Source organism: Octopus bimaculoides, chromosome 9, assembly GCF_001194135.2.
Source record: "Octopus bimaculoides isolate UCB-OBI-ISO-001 chromosome 9, ASM119413v2, whole genome shotgun sequence".
NCBI lineage: Eukaryota > Metazoa > Mollusca > Cephalopoda > Octopoda > Octopodidae > Octopus > Octopus bimaculoides.
Window position 1 is genome coordinate 71796333 of NC_068989.1, and position 21320 is coordinate 71817652.

Here is a 21320-nt window from a genome sequence, read left to right on the forward strand (position 1 = left end):
GAGAGAGAGAAAGAAATGCCTGCTTGTTTATTTCTGTCCTATGTTTATTTACGAGACTATATGTCGCTATTATACATTCCTTACTGCAAACCATTAACTGGGTCAGAATCATACAATTAAAGAAACATAAAAAATAAAAAAAATGTTAAGATCTGGAACTAAAAAAAGTCTTCTGGTTCTCTTGTTTACTTTATATGAAGTTTGTTGACAATGTAGCATGGCAGTTAGGTGGGGGAAGGGGAAAAAATAGGGTAAACCACCAAATTTAGACACATAAGAGTAATTATTTCTGTCATGCAGATCTGTAAATATAAAAATTTCCATCATCGGCAGGTCTTGAATTTCAAGGGGAGATGGTGGAGTTAATTATATCAATCTCCAACAGGGTTTTAGTCGAATATATTAATTACTCCAAGATACTTATTTCAGATGTTTGATCGAACAGCTAATGTTATGAGGCCCAGGAAAAAAGCACAAGACTAGTTTTTATTCTAGTGTAAACAAACACGAACACAGAGATGCACATGCATGCACAGTTTCCGTCTACCAAGTTCCACTCAAGATATTGGTCAACAAGTGACTATTAGCAGACACTTGCCAAAGGTACTAGGCAGTGTGATTCCCTACAAAGAGCCATCTGGTTACAAAGTGAACTGCTGCTTAACCACTGAAGTTCAAAAACACAACGTGCACTCGGCTAAGGAACTGAAACTATAAGTCCAAACCCTAACCACTAAGCCATGACTCTCCACATGCATATATATATATATATGTGCATGTATGTATGCAGTCATTACAGCTGGCACCTCATATCTATTTATTCAAATTTCACATTACTAATCATCAGACTAGATCTAGAGTCTAGTAAAATAACTTTACCATTATGTTGGCCTTTTGTGTGTAAATTAACAAGATTTTTTAATGGAAGGCTTTTAATTCAGATCACTGTGAGACAGAACCAGAGGTGGTTTCTGGTGGGTTAATAGCAAAAAGGTTAAAGGATTAAGTCATTAGTATTTAAGTCAGCCGTATCTACTCCAAATATACTGCTTTATGTTCAAACAAGCCAGATTCAGCTTTTCACATCTATCCAAAAACATCTTTCTAAAAATAAACAATTATCATCAAAATTTCAAAGAAATGAGATAATGATAATTCATGATAAATTCAAAACAACATGGATAAATAAGCATTACATTTGACAGGGTAATCTGAATACTCAAGGGTTGATAAAGCACAGCTTTTGCCAAGCCTATCAGATAAAGCAGTTCTTTCTTAATGATGGCTCTGACTGACATGTAGGTGGACTGATACAGTAATAACTGTGTTCTGTCTATGGACAGAATGTAACAGTGCTGGTGACAGCAAACAAACTGTGAACACTTAGCGTCATAGTTCAATATCTTAGCTAATTTATCATTAACAGAATCTATACTAACAACTTAATCATGGATTCACATTTTCACAGTGTTTATGTGCATGTGTGGGTATGTGTTTGTGCATTGTGTTTGTGAGTGTGTGTTTGTCTCCTTCTCTTGACACAGCACAATAGTTATAAAACAAGGGTCACCACCACACAAGCATTGGGTGCTACTTTAGCGTGTGGTCTACAGCAGTATCCTGTCTACAATGTGAAATTACTTTAACCATTACAATGCTGTTAAAGGATTTCTATAGATGTATAATTTTACAGAGGCTATTGAGAGATCAAGGTTGGATTCCAAAACAACTATTTTCAAGAAAATGAGAGGCGCTAGTAGTGAGCTTTTCCAGTCACACCTTGATCACTTTTGCTGGAAAGTTTTGAGAAAAGATGCAACAGATTTATTTGTGGCATTCCTAAATGATGTACAAAGTGTGTATCATTAATTAAGATTTAAGTGTGAGATATTAATAAATCATTATTCAACATTATTCAATTTGTTTTTATCATCCTCTTGTATAAAGTTCTTATAGTGGAGGTAGATCGCACGCTAAAGTGTAAAAGGGTAAGAAAAGGTAGACTGCACGCTAAAAGTAATTTCACAGCGTAGACAGGATACTGCAGTAGACTGCATGCTAAAATAGGATACTGCAGTAGACTGCATGCTAAAGTAGGATACTGCAGTAGACTGCATGCTAAAGTAGGATACTGTGATAGACTGCATGCTAAGTAGCACCCAAGCTACTTTTTTTCTAGTTTACCATGAAAGCATGTCAGGCCATGAGGACGTATTACACTGTTTGGAACAAAGAAAAGGTTGGCAACAAGAGGGGCTTCCAGACATAGAAAATCTGCTTCACCAAAGCAGATGATATCACAAACTAGGAACACTTAGCACTTTAGTTTAACACCTTAACCAATTTATCATTGATGGAATCTATACTTTTCGGCAACTTATTTATGAACCATTTTTTTTTCCTTATTCTTTTATTTAAAATTAAAATCCCACCAAATATCATGAAGAAATGATTATCTCCCTTGTATTAACTGTCTGCTAGGGCACAAACAAAACAATCTGAAATGTGTTTGTGTGTGAGTGTGTGTGTGTGTGTGTGTGTGTGTGTGTGTGTTTTATTTTTTGTCTTTTTCTAACAGTGTCACCAAACTTGTTAGAACATGCATGCTAATGACATTTGTTGACACAGAAACTAGCATTTAATATTCAACTAAGAATGCCGTTGTCTAGTGAAGCAAGGAAGACCAAAATGTCAATCCCCTAAACCTTAAAAGGTCGTTCACACAAGAATGAACAAGATTAGAGTCATATAAACGAGACAATAAATAAATAAAAATATCAAAGAATTCAATATTAAATAAGGATTTTAACAAAAGACATCTTCATCAATCTTGCTTTTGTTAATATTATTTCTGCTAATCTGTTACTCGCAGATGGAAATTCATCTATCTTTCATTTGCTTCAGTAATTGGAATGTGGCCATGCTGGGGCAATGCCTTGAAGGGTTTAGTAGAAAAAAATAAACCTCAGGTCTTTTTTTTATTTTTAAAAGCCTGGTATATATTTGTAACAGTATCTTATTGTTAAGCCACTGAGTTGTAGAATGCAAACAAACCAACACTTGTTGTCAAGTGGTGGTGGTGGTGGTGGGAGGGGGTACAAACACAAAGACACACACACATGCATACATACATATATGCATGATGGGTTTTATTCAGTTTCTGTCTACCATATCCACTCACAAGTTTTGGTCAGCCCAGAACCAGAATAGAAGACACTTGCTCAAGGCATCAGCCACACAGTGGAATTGAACCTGGAACCATGTGGTTAGGAAGTGTACTTCTTACCACACAGTCACACTGTGCCAATGGAAAGAAACAAAAAAATAGAGGATCATTGCCCAATTTCAGGAGCTACTATGTGGTCAACTGACTCGTTAGAAATAGTAGCCAAATGTTCCTCAAATCACACTCTACCATCTTGTATATGGTTTGCTTACATTGGATCAGTGTTCTTTATAACAAAAGGTATTTGTACACCTTGAACAAGGTGAAGTACGCAAATTATTATGTTTAATAAAAATAAAATGGGTTTAATGTTTTTATTGCTTTTATTACCATATTTCTGATGAAACACACCATGTTTGTTTCAATTAATTTTTAAAATAATGAAGAATTTGGTAAAAATAACTGTCATTATTAAGCTGGCTTTTGGGACGGATTTATTTGACTAACCCAACATGATAGTACTCCAGCATGGTGAGAAGGTCAAACGAAGAGTTAAAAACTGGTGAATGTTAACGATTGCCTAAATTAGAAACGAGTGGTTATTTCTGTTCTGAATCATGGTGTAAGATAAAACGAATATAAATAGATAATGCCACACACATTCATTCTTAATATGTTCTGGCAGACGGAGGTGGCAAGCTGACAGAATTGTTAGCACATTGGGCAAAATGCTTAGTGGTATTTCACCCATCTTTACACTCTGAGTTCAAACTCCACCAGTGTCAACTTTACTTTTCATTCTTTCAGGATCAATAAAACAAGTACCAGTTGAGCACTTGGGTCAATGTAATCAATTTACCCAACCCCCTAAAATTGCTGGCCTTGTGCCAAAATTTGAAACTAATATGTTCTGGAAGGTTTGAACATGGATATACTAATTACTGTTGTCTTCAGAGAACACCTTGTCTCTTCAGATGATGTGTATTCATAACACACCCAATTGGTTGATATAAAGGGATTTTAAGACCTTGTGGTGTTTTGACCTGGTTGTGTCTCTTCTGTCAAAGCTACGTTAAGATCAATGAATCTAAGCAAGAGTGAAGGATCTTGTTTATAGAATTTGGCAAACAAGTTATTTGGCCGATGTCTGTTGATGTCTGCTGAACTGATAATAAATTACTATCAGGTCATCCCATAAGTTCTGTCCGATTTTACCTTTTTTAAAATTGAATGAAATTTAATAGTATTTTAGAATGTCTAATGGAATCAAGAATTATTTTTATGCATTTGTGTACATTTAAACTAATTAAATATTATTTTACAGAATAATAGAATTAAAATTTCTTTGATTAAAACCCTTTCTAACATGGAAGTATCTAAAGAGCATCTGAGACACATAATGCTTTATGAGTACAAAAAAGGAAACTCTGCAGCCGAAGCAAGTTGAAAGGTACACTCAGTTTATGGGAAAGAATGCTTGAATGAAAGAACTTGCAGAAGATGGTTTTCAAAATTCAGAAGTGGAGTCTTCAGCCTTGAGTTTGATGATAAGCTCCTTGAGGCATTACTTGAAGACAATCCTGCATTATCAGTTGAAGAATTGACAATAAAGCTCAGTTCAAACCATACAACTGTTCATCGTCATATTCAACATCTTGGAAAGGTTCCTAAACTTGGAAAATGGGTGCCTCATGAATTGTTCTAAAGCAACTGCAAATCCTGAGTTGACATCTGCTCTTCTCTCCATTCTCACAAACACATTTCACCTTTTTTGGATAGACTTGTGACGAAAAATGGATCTTCTATTGAAATGTTAAATGTCGTAACCAGTGGCTTGGTAAAAGGGAAAAAGCTCAACCACTACCAAGAAGTGAACTTCATAGGAAAAAGGTTCTTCTCTCTATCTGGTGGGATTACAAAGGAGTAATTCACTTTGAATTGTTACCACCTAATGCAACAATCAATGCTCAAGTCTACTGTTAGCAATTAGAGCGTTTGAACCAAGCTTTGAAGAAAAAAAGACCCGCTTTTGTGTATTGAAAAGAAGTGATGCTTCATCAGGACAATGCGTGACCCCACACTGCAAAGATCACAAAGAAGATCGAAGAGCTTGGTTGGGAAAAAATTCCTCATCCACCTTATTCTTCCGACCTTGCTCCTTCAGACTACCATTTGTTTCATAGTTTACGGAATCATTTGGGGGACATAACTTTCGCAAGCCAGGAGGAGGTCGAAACTGATATTTCAGAGTTCTTCACTTTGAAACCAAAAGAATTTTACATTGATGGGATTAAAAAGCTTGTAAATAGAAGGAAGTCATAGATAATCAGGGAAAGTACATTGATGATTAAATTTCAATTAAACATAATATTTGATCAATTGTTTTCTTTATTCAAAATTTGGACAGAACTTATGGGATGACCTGATACATGCATGCAGAACAGCAAGAATCAAAACAAAGACATATAAAGTCATTCTTAATAGAGAAAATTAAAAACAAAAATGAAAAGTAAAAGTAGTCATATTAAATACCTTCAGGAGTAATTTGAACTCGGTCACCCATCTTTTCATAAGTTGCAAGCTCCTGAAAATGTATATAAAAAAGATATATATTAGAATGAGAGAGAGAGAGAAACAGACAGACAGAATACATACTATGAAACTCTATAAGTCATTTAATAATTAAAATAATGAAGAGAAAAATATATACAAATGCATCATTTACCTCATTACATTTTTTTTCAAGAGCCACAGAAAAGATAGGGTCATATTTCAAGAAGCATTAAAAACGGAAGGGTCATAGACATGTTAAGAGTAGTGTTGAGAGGTGGGATTAAAATATAAGGACCATATTCAAGAAGTATTTGAAACCAATGAATGAATTTCTGCCTAGTGCTTGATTTGGCAAAGACAACAGTCAAATCTTTATTGCTTCTTACTCCACAATCTTAAAAGAGAAGGAAAGCCATGTCAGGTTGGTTATATCTGAAATGTCTTTGATAAAGGGTCTGCTTAATAAGGGCTGATCTGGGCTTTAAAAAGTCAACGGCTTGAATGTGTGTGTGTGAATAGTGAAGGTATGTGGCCTCGTGGTTAGGGTATTTGACTCACCATTTGTAATGTATACATATATGACGGGCTTCTTTAAGTTTCTGTCTACCAAATCCACTCACAAGGCTTTGGTTGGCCTGAAGCTATAGTAGAAGACATTTGCCCAAGGTGCCACACAGTGGGACTGAACCTGGAATTATGTGGTTGATAAGCAAGCTACTTACTATACAGCCACTCCTGTGCCCATATCCAACTATTTACTTTATTGCTTGGGAGCCCAGGCAGAGTATAAAGTTAGACACAGAGGGCCAGGTCTGAGAGGGTTAATAGAGCAAGTAAAACAAACATTAAGGATTTATTGTGTCCCATCTGGTTCTCTACACTCTTGAGTTTAAATCCAGGCATGATCAATGGTAATTTTTATCCCTTCAAAGTCAACAAAACAGTATTGAACCAGAATGGTGATCTGGTAGAAGTGATACAGCATTCAATAAGATGTCTTGCAGTATTGGTATTGTTTTGTGGTTCAATGCAACCTGAACAAATTTCTTTCATCCTTCTGTGATCTGGGTTCAAATCTTGCCAATGGTGATTAAATAAATACTAATCATGACACTAGATTTGATTCAAACAATTATATGCTCTCCTGACCTAAAAACATTTGTCTTCCCTCTTTCTCTCTTTTTACTCTTTTACTTGTTTCAGTCATTTGACTGTGACCATGCTGGAGCACCGCCTTTAGTCGAGCAAATTGACCCCGGGACTTACTCTTTGTAAGCCTAGTACTTATTCTATTGGTCTCTTTTGCCAAACCGCTAAGTGACGGGAACATAAACACATCAGCATCGGTTGTCAAGCAATGCTAGGGGACAAACACAGACACACAAACACACACACACACACATATATATATATATACATATATATGATGGGCTTCTTTCAGTTTCTGTCTACTAAATCCACTCACAAGGCTTTGGTCGGCCCGAGGCTATAGTAGATGACACTTGCCCAAGGTGCCACGCAGTGAGACTGAACCCAGCCATGTGGTTGGTAAGCAAGCTACTTACCACACAGTCACTCCTTAACAAGTTAGCTCTGAGCAGACCTACAATCAAAGGCATTTCAGTTATGATTGGGATCATCATGATCATCATCATTTTAATGTATATTTTTCCAGAATTTTTTTTCTATGGCTGGACAACTCTTCCTGTCACCAACATTTCCACACATGTTTTCCAAGGGAGATAATAACCTTCTAGTCTATCGAACAACAGCTCTGGAAAGTGGTTGGGAAGTGAACTTTTTAACCACAGTCACATCCCTCTCTGTGACCCATGCTAGCATGGAAAGCGGACGTTAAATGAGGATGATGATGATGAGACACTGCCACGCACACAATAACGCACACACAAACACAGGCAGTGTGATTTTAGTTCATCAAAGTGTGCGTGTGCGTGCACGCGTGTAAATAAACCAACAGATTCAGTTCTCCTGGAAATACCATGTTATGGTTGTGATGATATACAATGGCATATACATCAATGATATTTATTTTGCAGACGTGAAACAGTATATAGGCTTCTACATTCTTAGTGATTGGGTACAGGAGGTGGCTGATGCATCATCTCCACTGCCACCACCACCACTATTGCTTTCCCATTGCCATTCTCAATCACTCCCATCATCATCTCTTCTGCATCAGCTGATCTGGTCTTACTCCACTTCCCACAACCTCATGAACGCTACAGTATTAGTAGACCAGCTAGAAATAACCAAATCTCTGTTTAAAAATAAACAAAAAAAAAACAAAACAAAACAAAATATACATGAAAGAGGAAGGACACATTATCAGATAAGAGTCTGAGGTATTATAGCGGCTGAAAATGAGATTGGATGGTCATGGCTGGTACACTTTGATTATAAGCCTGCTTTATTAGAACTGACATGGGACTGGCTTAATACAACGAAACTACCTCCACCACCACCACCACTATTTCTCCCATCCCCGACCCTGTTGCCTTTAGCTGTTGGACCATTTCTCTTCAAAATGCAATTACCAAAACCCCTACCACCACCACCACCACCACCACCATTCTCTCACTAGCATTACAAATACTTCCACCACCAACACCGCTACCACAGCTATAAGCTGACCCCTCCCCCTTCACTGCATCAAATGCTACAACAACGACTACTACCACCACCACTCACCACTGCCTAATCAGCTGATATACTATTCCTTCCCTCATCAAACACCAAACAATACTATTCCTGACACCACCACCAGTCTGTCGAAGGAGCCTTATCTCAAAGTGGTCAGTCGAACTGCTAGAAACGACAGCAAAAATCTCCCTCAAGATACATTCACACCTCCCCAACCCCGACACTATCTTAGAATAGGATAACTTTTGATAACATGTTGTGGGGCTCCTTGACTGTAATGAGGAGAGAAAACAGGCAGGATGGTCACGATTGGAATGCTTTTGATCACTAGGTATTCTCAATCTAGGGCAGTGGTTTCCAAAGTGGGCAGTATTGCCGCCCCCCTCACGTCCGGGGGCGGTGGAAAGATCCAGGGAGCATTGAAGAAAAGTAGGATGATAATGGGGTGGTCAAAATGGGGTGATATAAAAAAAATATTAATAGGCACAGGAGTGGTTGTGTGGTAAGTAGCTTGCTTACCAACCACATGGTTCCGGGTTCAGTCCCACATATATATGTGTGTGTGTGTGTGTGTGTGTGTGTGTTTGTGTCCTCCCAACATTGCTTGTCATCCGATGGTGGTGTGTTTACGTCCCCGTAACTTAGCGGTTCGGCAAAAGAGACCGATAGAATAAGTACTAGGCTTACAAAGAATAAGTCCTGGGGTCGATTTGCTCGACTAAAGGCGGTGCTCCAGTATGGCCACAGTCAAAAGACTGAAACAAGTAAAATAGTAAAAGAGGTTAAGTTAGGATTATGTTTTATTTGTGAAATACAGTTGTTTTGAATTCACTGCAGAAAATGGTCCATATCTGTGGTGGGAAAGCGCTAGGAATGTGGCCTGGGTGCCAAGTGGGGTGGCAGCCCAAAAAAGTTTGGGAACCACTGATCTAGGGTTAACATGTAGGATGTTAAAAGACAGAAACCATTGCTGGTAGCTATTTGCCCTGTCACTTCCATCATCATGATCATTCCCCTTACCACACCACCTACTACTGCTATCACCTGATCTACTGATCACTCACCACCACCACTATTACTACTACTACTACTACTACTACTACTACTATATCTGTACCTTTTCTATTCTTTTTATTTTTATTTGTTTCAGTCATTTAACTGTGGCCATGCTGGAGGACCGCCTTCAGTTGAATAAATCAACCCCAAAACTTATACTATCAGTCTCTTTTGCCGAATCACTAAGTTATAAGGACGTAAACACACCAACATCGGTTGTCAAGCGAGGGTGAGAGTACAAACACAGACACACAAACATATACATACATATATATATATATATATATATATATTTATATATGACGGGCTTCTTTCAGTTTCTGTCTACCAAATCCACTCACAAGGCTTTGGTCAGCCCGAGACTATAGTAGAAGACACTTGCCCAAGGTGCCACACAGTGGGACTGAACCTGGAACCATGTGGTTGGTAAGAAAGCTACTTACCACACAGCCACTCCTGCGCCTACCTTGTCTCCAATTCTCACTATACTTACTGGCAAGTCATTTGTCAACTCAATAACCTTCAGCTATCATCATCCTATTACCACCACCACCACCACCACCACCACTCCCACTAGCATAAACACCACCATCATCAAAGCCGTGATATCCTACCTCTGATACCATCACCAAGGTAGTGAATGGTTTAAGGTTGTTAAGGCTTTGCACTATTTGTTTTGTCCTGTCTCTCCGCTCAGCAAGATCAATGGTAATTTTTATCTTTCAGGGTCAACAAAACATAGTATCAATCCAGGATGTTGAAATGGTAGCATTGATGCAGGACTGGATAGGATGTCATGCAGTATTGATATCATTTTGTGGTTCTATGCAACCTGAACAGGCAACAACTGCAACAATCCTGGCAACAAGCTGCATCAATCATTGTGTTCCCTTTGAACAATATCAGTGACATACAGAAGGAAGACATACAGCAGGAGCAATGACAGGTTTTCTATGAAAATATACTATATGGCCTGTGCCTTGAAGAGGAATTTCTGGATGGAAATCTAGGGCTTCATAAAACATATAGAGGGCCCAGATTATGAATGTACATATGTATATATATATGGGTGTGTGTATACATCTCTGTAAGTGTGCATGTGTGTGTATGCAAATATTTATATGTATGTATGCATGTGTACATGTGCATGTATGTATCATCAAACGTTCCAATAGTATCAAGACTGCTGCCACCACCACCACCACCGATCATCATCAATATCACAAAGCCAATATCCATATCGTTATCATATCAATATCACCCTCATATTGATAACTGATCCTAATCAATATCATTATCACCCTCAACACCACCATCATCATCACTATCATCACCACCACCACCACCACAATAAAGACAAACGGTCACCACCACCACTATCATCATCACTATAATCACTACCAACCTTGTTAATAACATCAGCATCATTATCCTCATGACCACATTTCCTACAATCACCGCCAGCATCAACGCAATCATCATCATCATCATAATTACCACAACCCTCATCATCACCGTCTCAAATATCATAATGGTTATCATCAATGTCATCACTACCATTGCAACATCTGCAATCATCATCACCATCATCATGGTCACTACAGCCATCATCATCTTCAACATCACTTCGATATCACAACTTCACTTCAACATCACTTCGATATCACAACTTCACTTCAACATCACTTCGATATCATAACTTCCCTTCAACATCACTTCGATATCATAACTTCACTTCAACATCACTTCGATATCACAACTTCACTTCAACATCACTGCGATATCATAACTATAATATCACTTCAATATCATTTTGAATTTAATATCGTTGTCACTGTCATCAGTAGCATCATCATAACCAACATCATATAGCCACTGTCATCACAATTACCATCATAGCCAATATCATAGTCAACAACATCACTAGCTTCATCATAACCAATATCAGAATCACTGATATCAAATACGCAAGAAGAATGTCGTCAGCATCACTGCCAACGTCATCATCACCGTTATTGATGCCATTGTCATTACTACAATTAACTTCATTGCTTTCATTAACACAAATTGCATCATCACCACCACCACCATCACTGTCATGTAATGTAAGGGCTACCACAATCAGACACCCACTCATCTACTACATCAAGAACCACCTCCAGCACTACTACCAGAGCCACTAAACTTACCAGCACCACCACCACCACCACACCACTGCTGCCATTACAACAGCCATTATTATCAGCAAGGATAAAATGTAAGCCGGTGGGGGGGGGGAAGGAGGAGAGAAACCCTCTTTGTTTTCACTCAATCTGCTAGAAATAGCAGCCAAATCTCCCTCAAACCACACATCATTATCTTAAATAAAAGAAAGGACACAAGGCAGTGGTTAATATTGTCCCACATATGTACTCATCATCATCATTATCATCATCATTTAATGTCCATTTTCCATGCTAGCATGGCTTAGATGGTTTGATAGGAGCTGGTAAGCCAGAGAGCTGCACCAGGCTTCAGTTGTCTGTTTTGGCATGATTTCTATAGTTGGATGTCCTTCCTAATGGCAACCACTTTACAGAGTGTACTGGCTGCTTTTCCATGGTACCAACATGGGTACTTTTCTGTGTGACACCAGCACAGGCGCTTTTCTGTATGGTACCAGCATGGACACTTTTTCATGTGACATCAACATGTGTGCATTTTGGTGTGGCACCACCATGGGTGTTTTTCCGCGTGACACCAGCAAGAGCTCTTTTCACATGGCAGAAGCACAGATGCTTTACAAATGACACCAGCATTGGTGATTTTTGCATGACACCAGTACATGTGCTTTTTGTGGGATAGAATGGCTCTAGTTAGAATGCTTTTGAATACAGGTCTATTTTATTAGGGTAATCTTGGGCTAAACAACAAACCTACAAGCAAATCAAAATAACTAATTTTCTTAGCATCTTATTCCTCACCATGGACAGACACACATATCCTTTACAAATATTCACGACCAGACAACCCTCAGCCTTTCACTCATTTGCCTTTACACACACACACACACACACAGAATGATACAGGGAGGAAGTTCAGAAATAGAAAAATAGAAAGAGATATAGCACGAAAGATAGACAAAAAACGAAACAAAAAACATGTGAGAGAGATTATGAGAGATTAAATGACTTGGCATTTAAGTTTTTCAATTAGCATCAGCAATAAGACACTAAGATATGAAGGCATTCTGGAAGCCTTTCTCATGTGCATATATATATATATATGTGTGTAAATATATTTACATGTGTATTTAGTATTAACTGTTGGACAAAAGAATATTCAATACCATGGGTAGAGATTAATGATATATTATTTTGGTTGAGTCAGCCTCTTGCAGCTCTGAGTTTCATCTGTAAACCCACTGGATCTTCAGGTAATTTGTGACTCAACTTGCCCTCAATATTCTGTGTGCCTACAGGTGAAACTCAGAGCAGCAAGAGGCTAACTCAACCAGCACAATATACAGTGTGCAGCAGAAAGGTTGCCTCAATTTCAAAAGTTAATAAAAAAAAAAAAACCCATGAAGATGCATAAGAAAACTTTGTATTTCTATGAAGTTCATTAAATGCCATTTTTGTTTCTGTTTCAGGTAGTACCCATCATGGCCTGGAGTGGAGAGCATTGTTTTTTCTTGTATCTTCATGTTTTTTTTTTTTATTAACCTTTGAAATCAGGGCAGTCTTTCTGCCATATCCTGTATATGTACACACACACACACACACACACACACACACACACACACACACACACACACACACACACACACACACACACACACACACACACTTACCATGTAAAGCCAATTACCAAAGCTCAATTAGTACAAATAATTAATCCTATTTAAAAGCTTCACACTAATTGAACTTATATGATTCAAATTTGTTATAGCACATTAAAATACTGAATACAGCAATTGGCTCTAACTCAGAAAATGAGCCATAAAAACAGTTGTCAGCACTTATCGTCATTCTCCTTAACCAGCTACTGTAAAAGCGAAATTATTTTGAAGCTGTTTGTCAAGTGCAAATAATAAACAGAGTTTTCCTAGAAAGTGTAATTATTCAAGAACAAGTGTTTTTGCAAAACATGAAATTAATACTGAACTGCTGTAAAATGCTGATGCTGACATGATGCTATAAAGCAGCTCCAATGGGATTGTCTCAATATTTTTAAAATGGATATACCGAAACTACATTCATAATTAATGTGAGCAAAACATAAATAAATAAGTGTATCAAATGTTAATAGTGCTCTCAAAATCTTCTGCTCACCATCTCTCAAATGCTATTGCAAACCTCTATATATCCCAACTCTTGGTTCTTTGTCTCCCCTTTATTTCTACTCACCTCATACCTCTGGATGCACACAGATACCTCATCACCACTATTTGTCTCCCCCTGTTCCACTCCAAACCCCTTTCTTTTCAAAAGGTGAGTAGCTACATATCCCTTTAACAGCAAGATACCTGTTCTGTTCCCCTCTCATGCTTTAACACATTATCTCTCACCATAAAGCTACCTCTCTGGGGTTTGTAGTCTTACAAGTTGCATGGCGATCTCACTTGTGCTGGTGCTGTGAAAAATGCACCCCGTTCATGCTGTAAAGTGGTTGACATTAGGAAGGGCCTCCAGCCATGGAAACTATGCTAAAGTAGACAGTGGAAAATGACGCAGTCCTTGGGCCCACTGGAGCCTGTCAAATTGTCCAACATGGAAGATGGATATTAAATAATGATAATGCATGTTTGTATGTACAACAGTGAAGGTGCATGGCTTAGTGGTTAGAGCATTGGGCTCACAATCATGATGTAGTGAGTTCGATTCCCAAACTGGGCTAATGTGTTGTGTTCTTGAGCAAGACACTTTATTTCACTTTACTCCAGTTCACACACCTGTAGAAACGAGTTGTAACATCACTGGTGCCAAGGTGTATCAGCCTTTACCTTTCCCTCGGATAACATCAGTGGTGTGGAAAGGAGAAGCTGGTATGCATGGGCGACTACTGCTTTTCCATAAACAACTTTGTCTGGACTTGTGCCTCGGAAGGAAACTGTTTAGGTGCAATCCCATGGTCATTCATGACCGAAGTAGGTCTTTACCCATTTTTTATGTACAACATTGTTCTCAACACTGGTCACTATCAAAATTTCACATTCACTTTCCATGAAGGTATGGATTGTATGGTTCGACAAGACCAAGCAAATCAGTAGACCAGGTCTTGATTCAGTATTTCAGTTTTGGAATGATTTCTATGATAGGTTTCCTTTCTTGATGTCAATCACTTTACAAAGGAGTGTGCTGGGTGCTTTTTCCATGGCACTAATGCTCATGACCCCGAAATGAAGAAACGCAAAGTCGACCTCGGTGGAATTTGAATTCAGAACGTGAAGACAGACAAAATACTGCTAAGCATTTTGCCCGGCGTGCTAATGTTTCTTATTTCTTTATTGCCCACAAGGGGCTAAACATAGAGGGGACAAACAAGGACAAACAAGGACAAACAAAGGAATTAAGTCGATTACATCGACCCCAGTGTGTAACTGGTACTTAATTTATTGACCCCGAAAGAATGAAAGGTAAAGTCGACCTCGGCGGAATTTGAACTCAAAGTGTAACGGCAGACGAAATACTGCTAAGTATTTCGCTCGGCGTGCTAACGTTTCTACCAGCTCGGTGCCTTCAGGTAGAATAATATTAGAAAGGTATTTTCTCCCTCTTGAGAAAAGTTTGAATAATTTTTACTCCTATAATTGCTCTGTAATCATAGATTTCCTCAAATTGATATAAGAATGGTCAGTCTCTTGTTTTGAAGAGATGTCCGATTCATGCATCCTTGACCGTTTCTTTTGTGTCTATAGATGAGAAGAAAGAATAGACTGTCCATTGTTTTTCTATCATCATTGTTTTAACATTCACTTTTCTCTGCTCTCATGGATCAGAGAGAATTTGTTGGTGGTGGTGGAGGTTGTGGTGGTGAAGGTTGCAGTTATTGAGGTGGTGGTGGAGATTATGGTGTAGTGTGGTGGTAATAGTTATGGTGGCAATGGCGGAGATTGTGGTTGAGGTTATGGTGGTAGTGTGGTGGTAGAGGCTATGGCAGTGGTGGTATAGGCTGTGGCAGTGGTTATTTAGGTGGTGGTGGAGGTTGTGGTGGAGGTTATGGTGGTAGTATGGTGGTGATGGTTATGGTGATTGAGGTTATGGTAGCAGTGGTGGTGGTTATGGCAGCAGTGGTGGTATAGTGGAGAGTTTGTAGTAGCTGAGACAGTATTCTTAGTGGTAGTGATAACAGCTATGGCTGTGGTGGTAGTAGTGTTGTAGTTGTGTGGTTGTACTAGTGATTGTCCTTGTGACATTTTGATGTTAGTGAAAGTTCTGGCAATAGTAACAGTGGTCCTGGTAGTGATGGCGGAGGTGGTGGTGGTGGTAGTGTAGCAGCAATGCAGCAATGGTAGTGGTGGTTGTAATAATAGCAGTAGTAGTAGTAGCAGCAGAAGTAGTAGTAGTGATGGTAGTGATACGGTGGTAGTTGTGTTGTAGTAGTAGAAGCATTGTTAGTTATGGCAGTGGTGGTAGTAGTTATAGCTGCTCTGGCAGTAGTAGCCGTGGTTGTAGTGGTTGCCGTAGTGATAATTGGTATTGGTGCTGGTGGTGATAGAAGTACTGAAGTTGTAGTGATGTTGTGGTGTTAGTAGTAGTAGTAGTAGTAGTAGTAGTAGTGGTAGTAGTAGAGTGTTGTCATGGTATTGCTGTATTAGTGGTAGTGGTGACAGTAGTGGTGTTTGTGGCGGTGGTGGTGTGTTGTAGTAGTAGTAGTAGTGGCAGTGACGTTAGATGGTCGTAGTCATAGCAATAGCAATAACGATGATTGATACTATTGATAAACGAAGATGATGATGATGATGATGGTGGTGGTTTCAACCGGATTGATAGTAACAGTACTATTGCTGTGGTTGATGATGATGACGACGATGATGGTGATAATGATGACGATGATGGTGATGATGATGATTGTGATAATGACATGAGAGGGGGGGGCAGACGGAAAAGGAGAAGGAAAATCTTACGAGCTGGCAAGTCATAATGATAAACTGCATTAGCGATGATGATGATGATGATGATGATCAGGTGGCTATATAGTAGTAGTAGTAGTAGTAGTGGTGGTGGTGGTGGTAGTATTAGTACTTCTACTAGTAGTAGTGGTAATAGTAGTAACAGTGGGGGAGGTAGTAGTAGTAGTTATGAGGATACTGGTATTGGTAATGATGTGATGATTGATGGTGATTGGTGAGTGAGTGAGTGAGTGTGTGTGTGTGTATGTGCGTTAGCAGTAGCGTTGACTGATGGGTGAGAATGGCGATAAAATTCGCCGCATTACTTATTGTGGTTATCAGAGATGGAATGAAAAAAGAAATAATGGAGGTTAAAGACAAATGATTGAGACTGAATTCATGATGATGATGATGATGGTAACGATTGTTGCGGTAATAAATTATGATTATGATGATGATGATAATGATGGGGGGGGGGTGAAGATGATTGTGGTAATAACGATGATGATGATGATGGTAGTGGTTTCGATAATAGGTGACGACGATGATTGTACTTCTGGCGGCGGCGGTGCTGACCTGCAAGAGAAGCAAGTAAGAGGGGGAAGAAAAAAAAACGAGATATAATAGGCATGGTGATGTAGGTGTGTGCATGTGTGTGCGAGTGATTAAAGCGACGAAAGCGAAGAAACGTCTTCGAAGCAAGAAAAATCGATACACACAGACTGCATCAACTAGAGTGTATGTATAATTATGTGAATATGCCCGTATATGTCAGTCTGTATGTGTTATGTACGTGTGTGTAAAGGCGGGTATGAAACTGTTACAGCAAACGTACGTTTATCTGTAGGAATATCCGTTAGCAAGAAAGAAGCTTATGTGAATACGTAAATACGTATTTGTTAAAATCAACACGCGAGTGTGTATGTATTTTGTATAGAGAACAAGAGTGCACGAAGTATTGTTTGTATGAACGACAGAAGAAGTAAAGATAAAAATAAAAAATCACAACTAAAGATTAATACACAATTGATCATGTGACAAGAAGACTGCACTGTTTCGTCCTCTGCTATCTGGCTGCTTATGTTTATGTATGTATATGTATGTAACTGCGTACCTGTACATTACATGTGAGAAATTAACGCACACACACACACACACACACACACACACACACACACACACACAAGGGTGAGCAGACAAACGAAAGAAGGGCACTCAACACATTTATTGGGAGTTACATGAACAGATCAAACAGTTTGATTCAAATTCCTTTAGTACTTCAAGTTTCAAGCGTGATGCTAGTCTTCAGCCATTGAAATTATCTATCTATATATCTATCAGTCTGTCTATCTGTCTTTCAGTCTGTCTGTCTATCTATCTCTCTTCCAGTCTGTCTATCTGTCTATCTTTCTATCTTTCAGTCTGTCTGTCTGTCTATCTACCTATCTATCAGTCTGTCTATCTATCTATCTATCAGTCTGTCTATCTGTCTATCTATCTATCAGTCTGTCTATCTATCGATCTATCTATATCTATCTATCAATTTGTTATGCTGGCACAGGTCGAAGAGTTCAACAGGAGGTGGTGAGCCAAAAGACTGCTGCACCAAACCTTCAAGGTCTGCTTTGGCATGGTTTCTACGGTTAGATACCCTTCCTAACGCCAACAACTTTACAGTGTACTCAGAGCGTTTTACATGGCACCGGCACAAGTGAAATCACCACACACACATTTATCTTTTATTTCAGTCAATAGACTTTGGTCATGTGGTAGCACTGCCTTGAAGAGTTTAATCCAGTGTTTCTCAACCATTTTTCACCTTTGGTTCCGGTTTTACTTTAATTCCATGTCTAAAAGCCCCTATCATATTTTTGTAATTAAATATTATTAGGCAATATATAAAAATAATTATTAAAATGTTTTGTGTGTTGTAGAAGTATAATTAATTTATTGCAGATATATTTTAATAACAAAATCCTATATGGGCCCCTAAAAGTCATATGAGCCCTAGTTGAAAAACCACTGGTTTGGTTGAACAAATCGACCCCAGTACCATGCTATAAGGTCTCTTGTCAAACTTAAATTATGGGAATGCAAACAAAGCAGCACTGGTTGTCAAGTGATTGGGGAACACGCACACACTCTAAATTCACTCAAGCTGTTGGTCAACCTGAAGCTATAGCAGAAGTCACTTGCCTAAGGTGCTACACTCTGGGAGTGAACCCAAGGGCACATAGTTGCAAAGTGACCTTATTAACCACACAAGCTCAGCATGTGTGTGTGTGTGTGTGTGTGTGTGTGTGTGTGTGTGTGTGTGTGTGTGTGTGTGTGTGTGTGTGTGTGTGTGTGTGTGTGTGTGTGTGTGTGTTAAAATTTGTTTTTATGTTAGGCTATACATAAAAACAATTTATCATCAAACTGAAGGACTGATTACTAAATGGCTTTTAGTAGAGTACATATAAACATTTAGAAGGAAAATGTTGATAGCGACTATTAATATACATATAGATGGATAGAGAGAGAGATATAAGTATATCATGCACATTCATTATAAACATTATCGATCACACATACTTAGATGCTTTGTGTGCATGCCTTGTTTGCCAGTAGGCTGTGATTTGATGTGGTGGAGATGACTCCCTCAAGGCACTGGGTGTTAAAGCACCTGGAAATCATGGACAGGACATGAATACACACACACTGTGTCATATTGATTCTGTCTTGGAATTATGTTAAGAGTACACTTATCTGTGGAGTACTTAGCCACTTACATGTTAATTCAGGAGCTGGTAATTCAGTTGATCAAATAAATGAATCCTCACTGTTGAAAGCAACCTAGATCCACTACTACCCCCCCCCCCACAAGTCTATTTAGCATTAAATAGAATAGAATGGTTAACCAAATTGGGCCAGTTGAGTTTTGTAAAGGACATCTCATCTCCGTCTTCCTCTATCCATCTATCACATCTCCCAACTCCTCATTACTCCACAACACTCATTAAACCTTCACAACCTCCAGTCTCTGCCCCTCTTTCTCTGCACATACTTCTAGCTTTCATTACTGACTTCCTTTAATTGTCTTATATGAAAAGGATGTGTTATAACACTATTACACACATACAAAAACAACCATACCAACAATCCAACATACCTCCATCATCAGCTGCCCCACAGATAGCATTATGGTTTTAACACCTGGGCAGTACCAATCAATCCAGTGGTGTCATCAGCACTAAAATAAGTGCTGTTTGGGAACAAACATACCAAAAAACAAAACACACAACTTTCAAACACATTTACCCTATGTACAATAGTAGTATTCAATCAAATATAGGCAGGATGAAACACTAACTTTAAAATTAAACTACAACAAGAAACACAAATCTACGTACATCTGTATCAGTATTAATAGTAAAATTACAATAACTAAATCATATTTTTGCTTTCTATTTTTTTTTAACCTTTACTTATGAGCTGTAGTGCACCTGATCCCCTGTATTTAATAAACTTATTATTATCATCATTAAGGTGGCAAGCTGGAAGAATCGTTAGCATGCTGGGCAAATTGCTTAGCAGCATTTCATCTGAGTTCTGAGCTAAAATTCTGCCCAGGTCAATTTTGCATTTCATCCTTTTGGGGGTCAATAAATTAAGTACCAGTGAAACACTGGGGTCAATGTAATTGACTACTCCCCTCTCACCAAATTTCAGGCCTTGTGCCTATAGAAGACAGCATTATTATTATCATGATAATGATCGGCTTACCCCTCCCCACAAATTTCAGGTCTTGTGCCTATAGTAGAAAGGATTATTATCATGATAATGACAAGTTTACCAATGTTTGGAATATAACATTCCTGAGTTTGTTGCATTGCAGATAAATGCTATAAAGAAAGAGATAAATAGCCAATTTATCTCATCAGGTTACAAGCCATCACAATATCCAATATCTCAAAGTGAAATAGTAATTATTACAGAATCAGACTTATGAAATGCCGACTCGATCCCAGATCCCAATAATCCCTTTCCAACAATATCTCTTTCTTCATTCATTCTACGATACAACTGTTTATCAAGAGAATGACACTTTAATTAGCAGCAGTCTTAATGAGATTATTCCACAGAACCTTGCTATGCTTATCACTCTTATTGATAAACTTTATCATTCAAAGAGAATTATCAAGCCACCTATGGCTTTATTATATGGAACTGAATAAACATAAAATCTAATTTCAGATTGGCATTATGGTATTACTGCTAATTTTTTGCTAATTCTACATACTTTATTGTTTTTTCTTAGAGGAGGGTAAATGTTGTTGATACTAAACTTTCCTCACATAATCTATTGATTGTTTACTGCTTCCCTCCTTTACCTAAAACAAGATACCGTACTGTAATTGTATGCATTGATTAATATGAAGTCTTGTTTTGTACATTAGTTACTTCTCATGGCATTATACGAAATTCAATCTGCAACTGAAACAGCAAAAACACGCAACACTTTCTCACAATTGTGTGTATGGAACTTTTCACTGTTTTCAGTTACTCTTTTACTTGTTTCAGTCATTTTGACTTAAGCCATGCTGGAGCACCACCTCTAGTCAAACAAATCAACCCCAGGACTTACTCTTTGTAAGCCTAGTACTTATTCTATCGGTTTCTTTTGCTGAACCGCTAAGTCACAGGGATGCAAACACACCAACATTGGTTGTCAAGCGATGGCAGTGGGGACAAACACAGACACACAAATACATGTATGTATGTATTATATATATATATATATATATATAT

The 21320-nt window shown here is 38.3% G+C and overlaps 1 protein-coding gene across 2 annotated transcripts in view; it reads right to left on the minus strand.

Annotated features, from left to right (window-relative positions):
• The window catches only part of LOC106869093 (diamine acetyltransferase 1), a 97324-nt gene that overhangs the window by 47312 nt on the left and 28692 nt on the right, over positions 1-21320 (minus strand). For both annotated transcript variants that reach the window (XM_014914622.2, XM_014914621.2), the window contains one exon: positions 5699-5750. In XM_014914622.2, the coding sequence (XP_014770108.1) occupies positions 5699-5729 (31 nt within the window). In that variant the 5' untranslated portion in view covers positions 5730-5750. The remainder of the gene's footprint in view (positions 1-5698; positions 5751-21320) is intronic.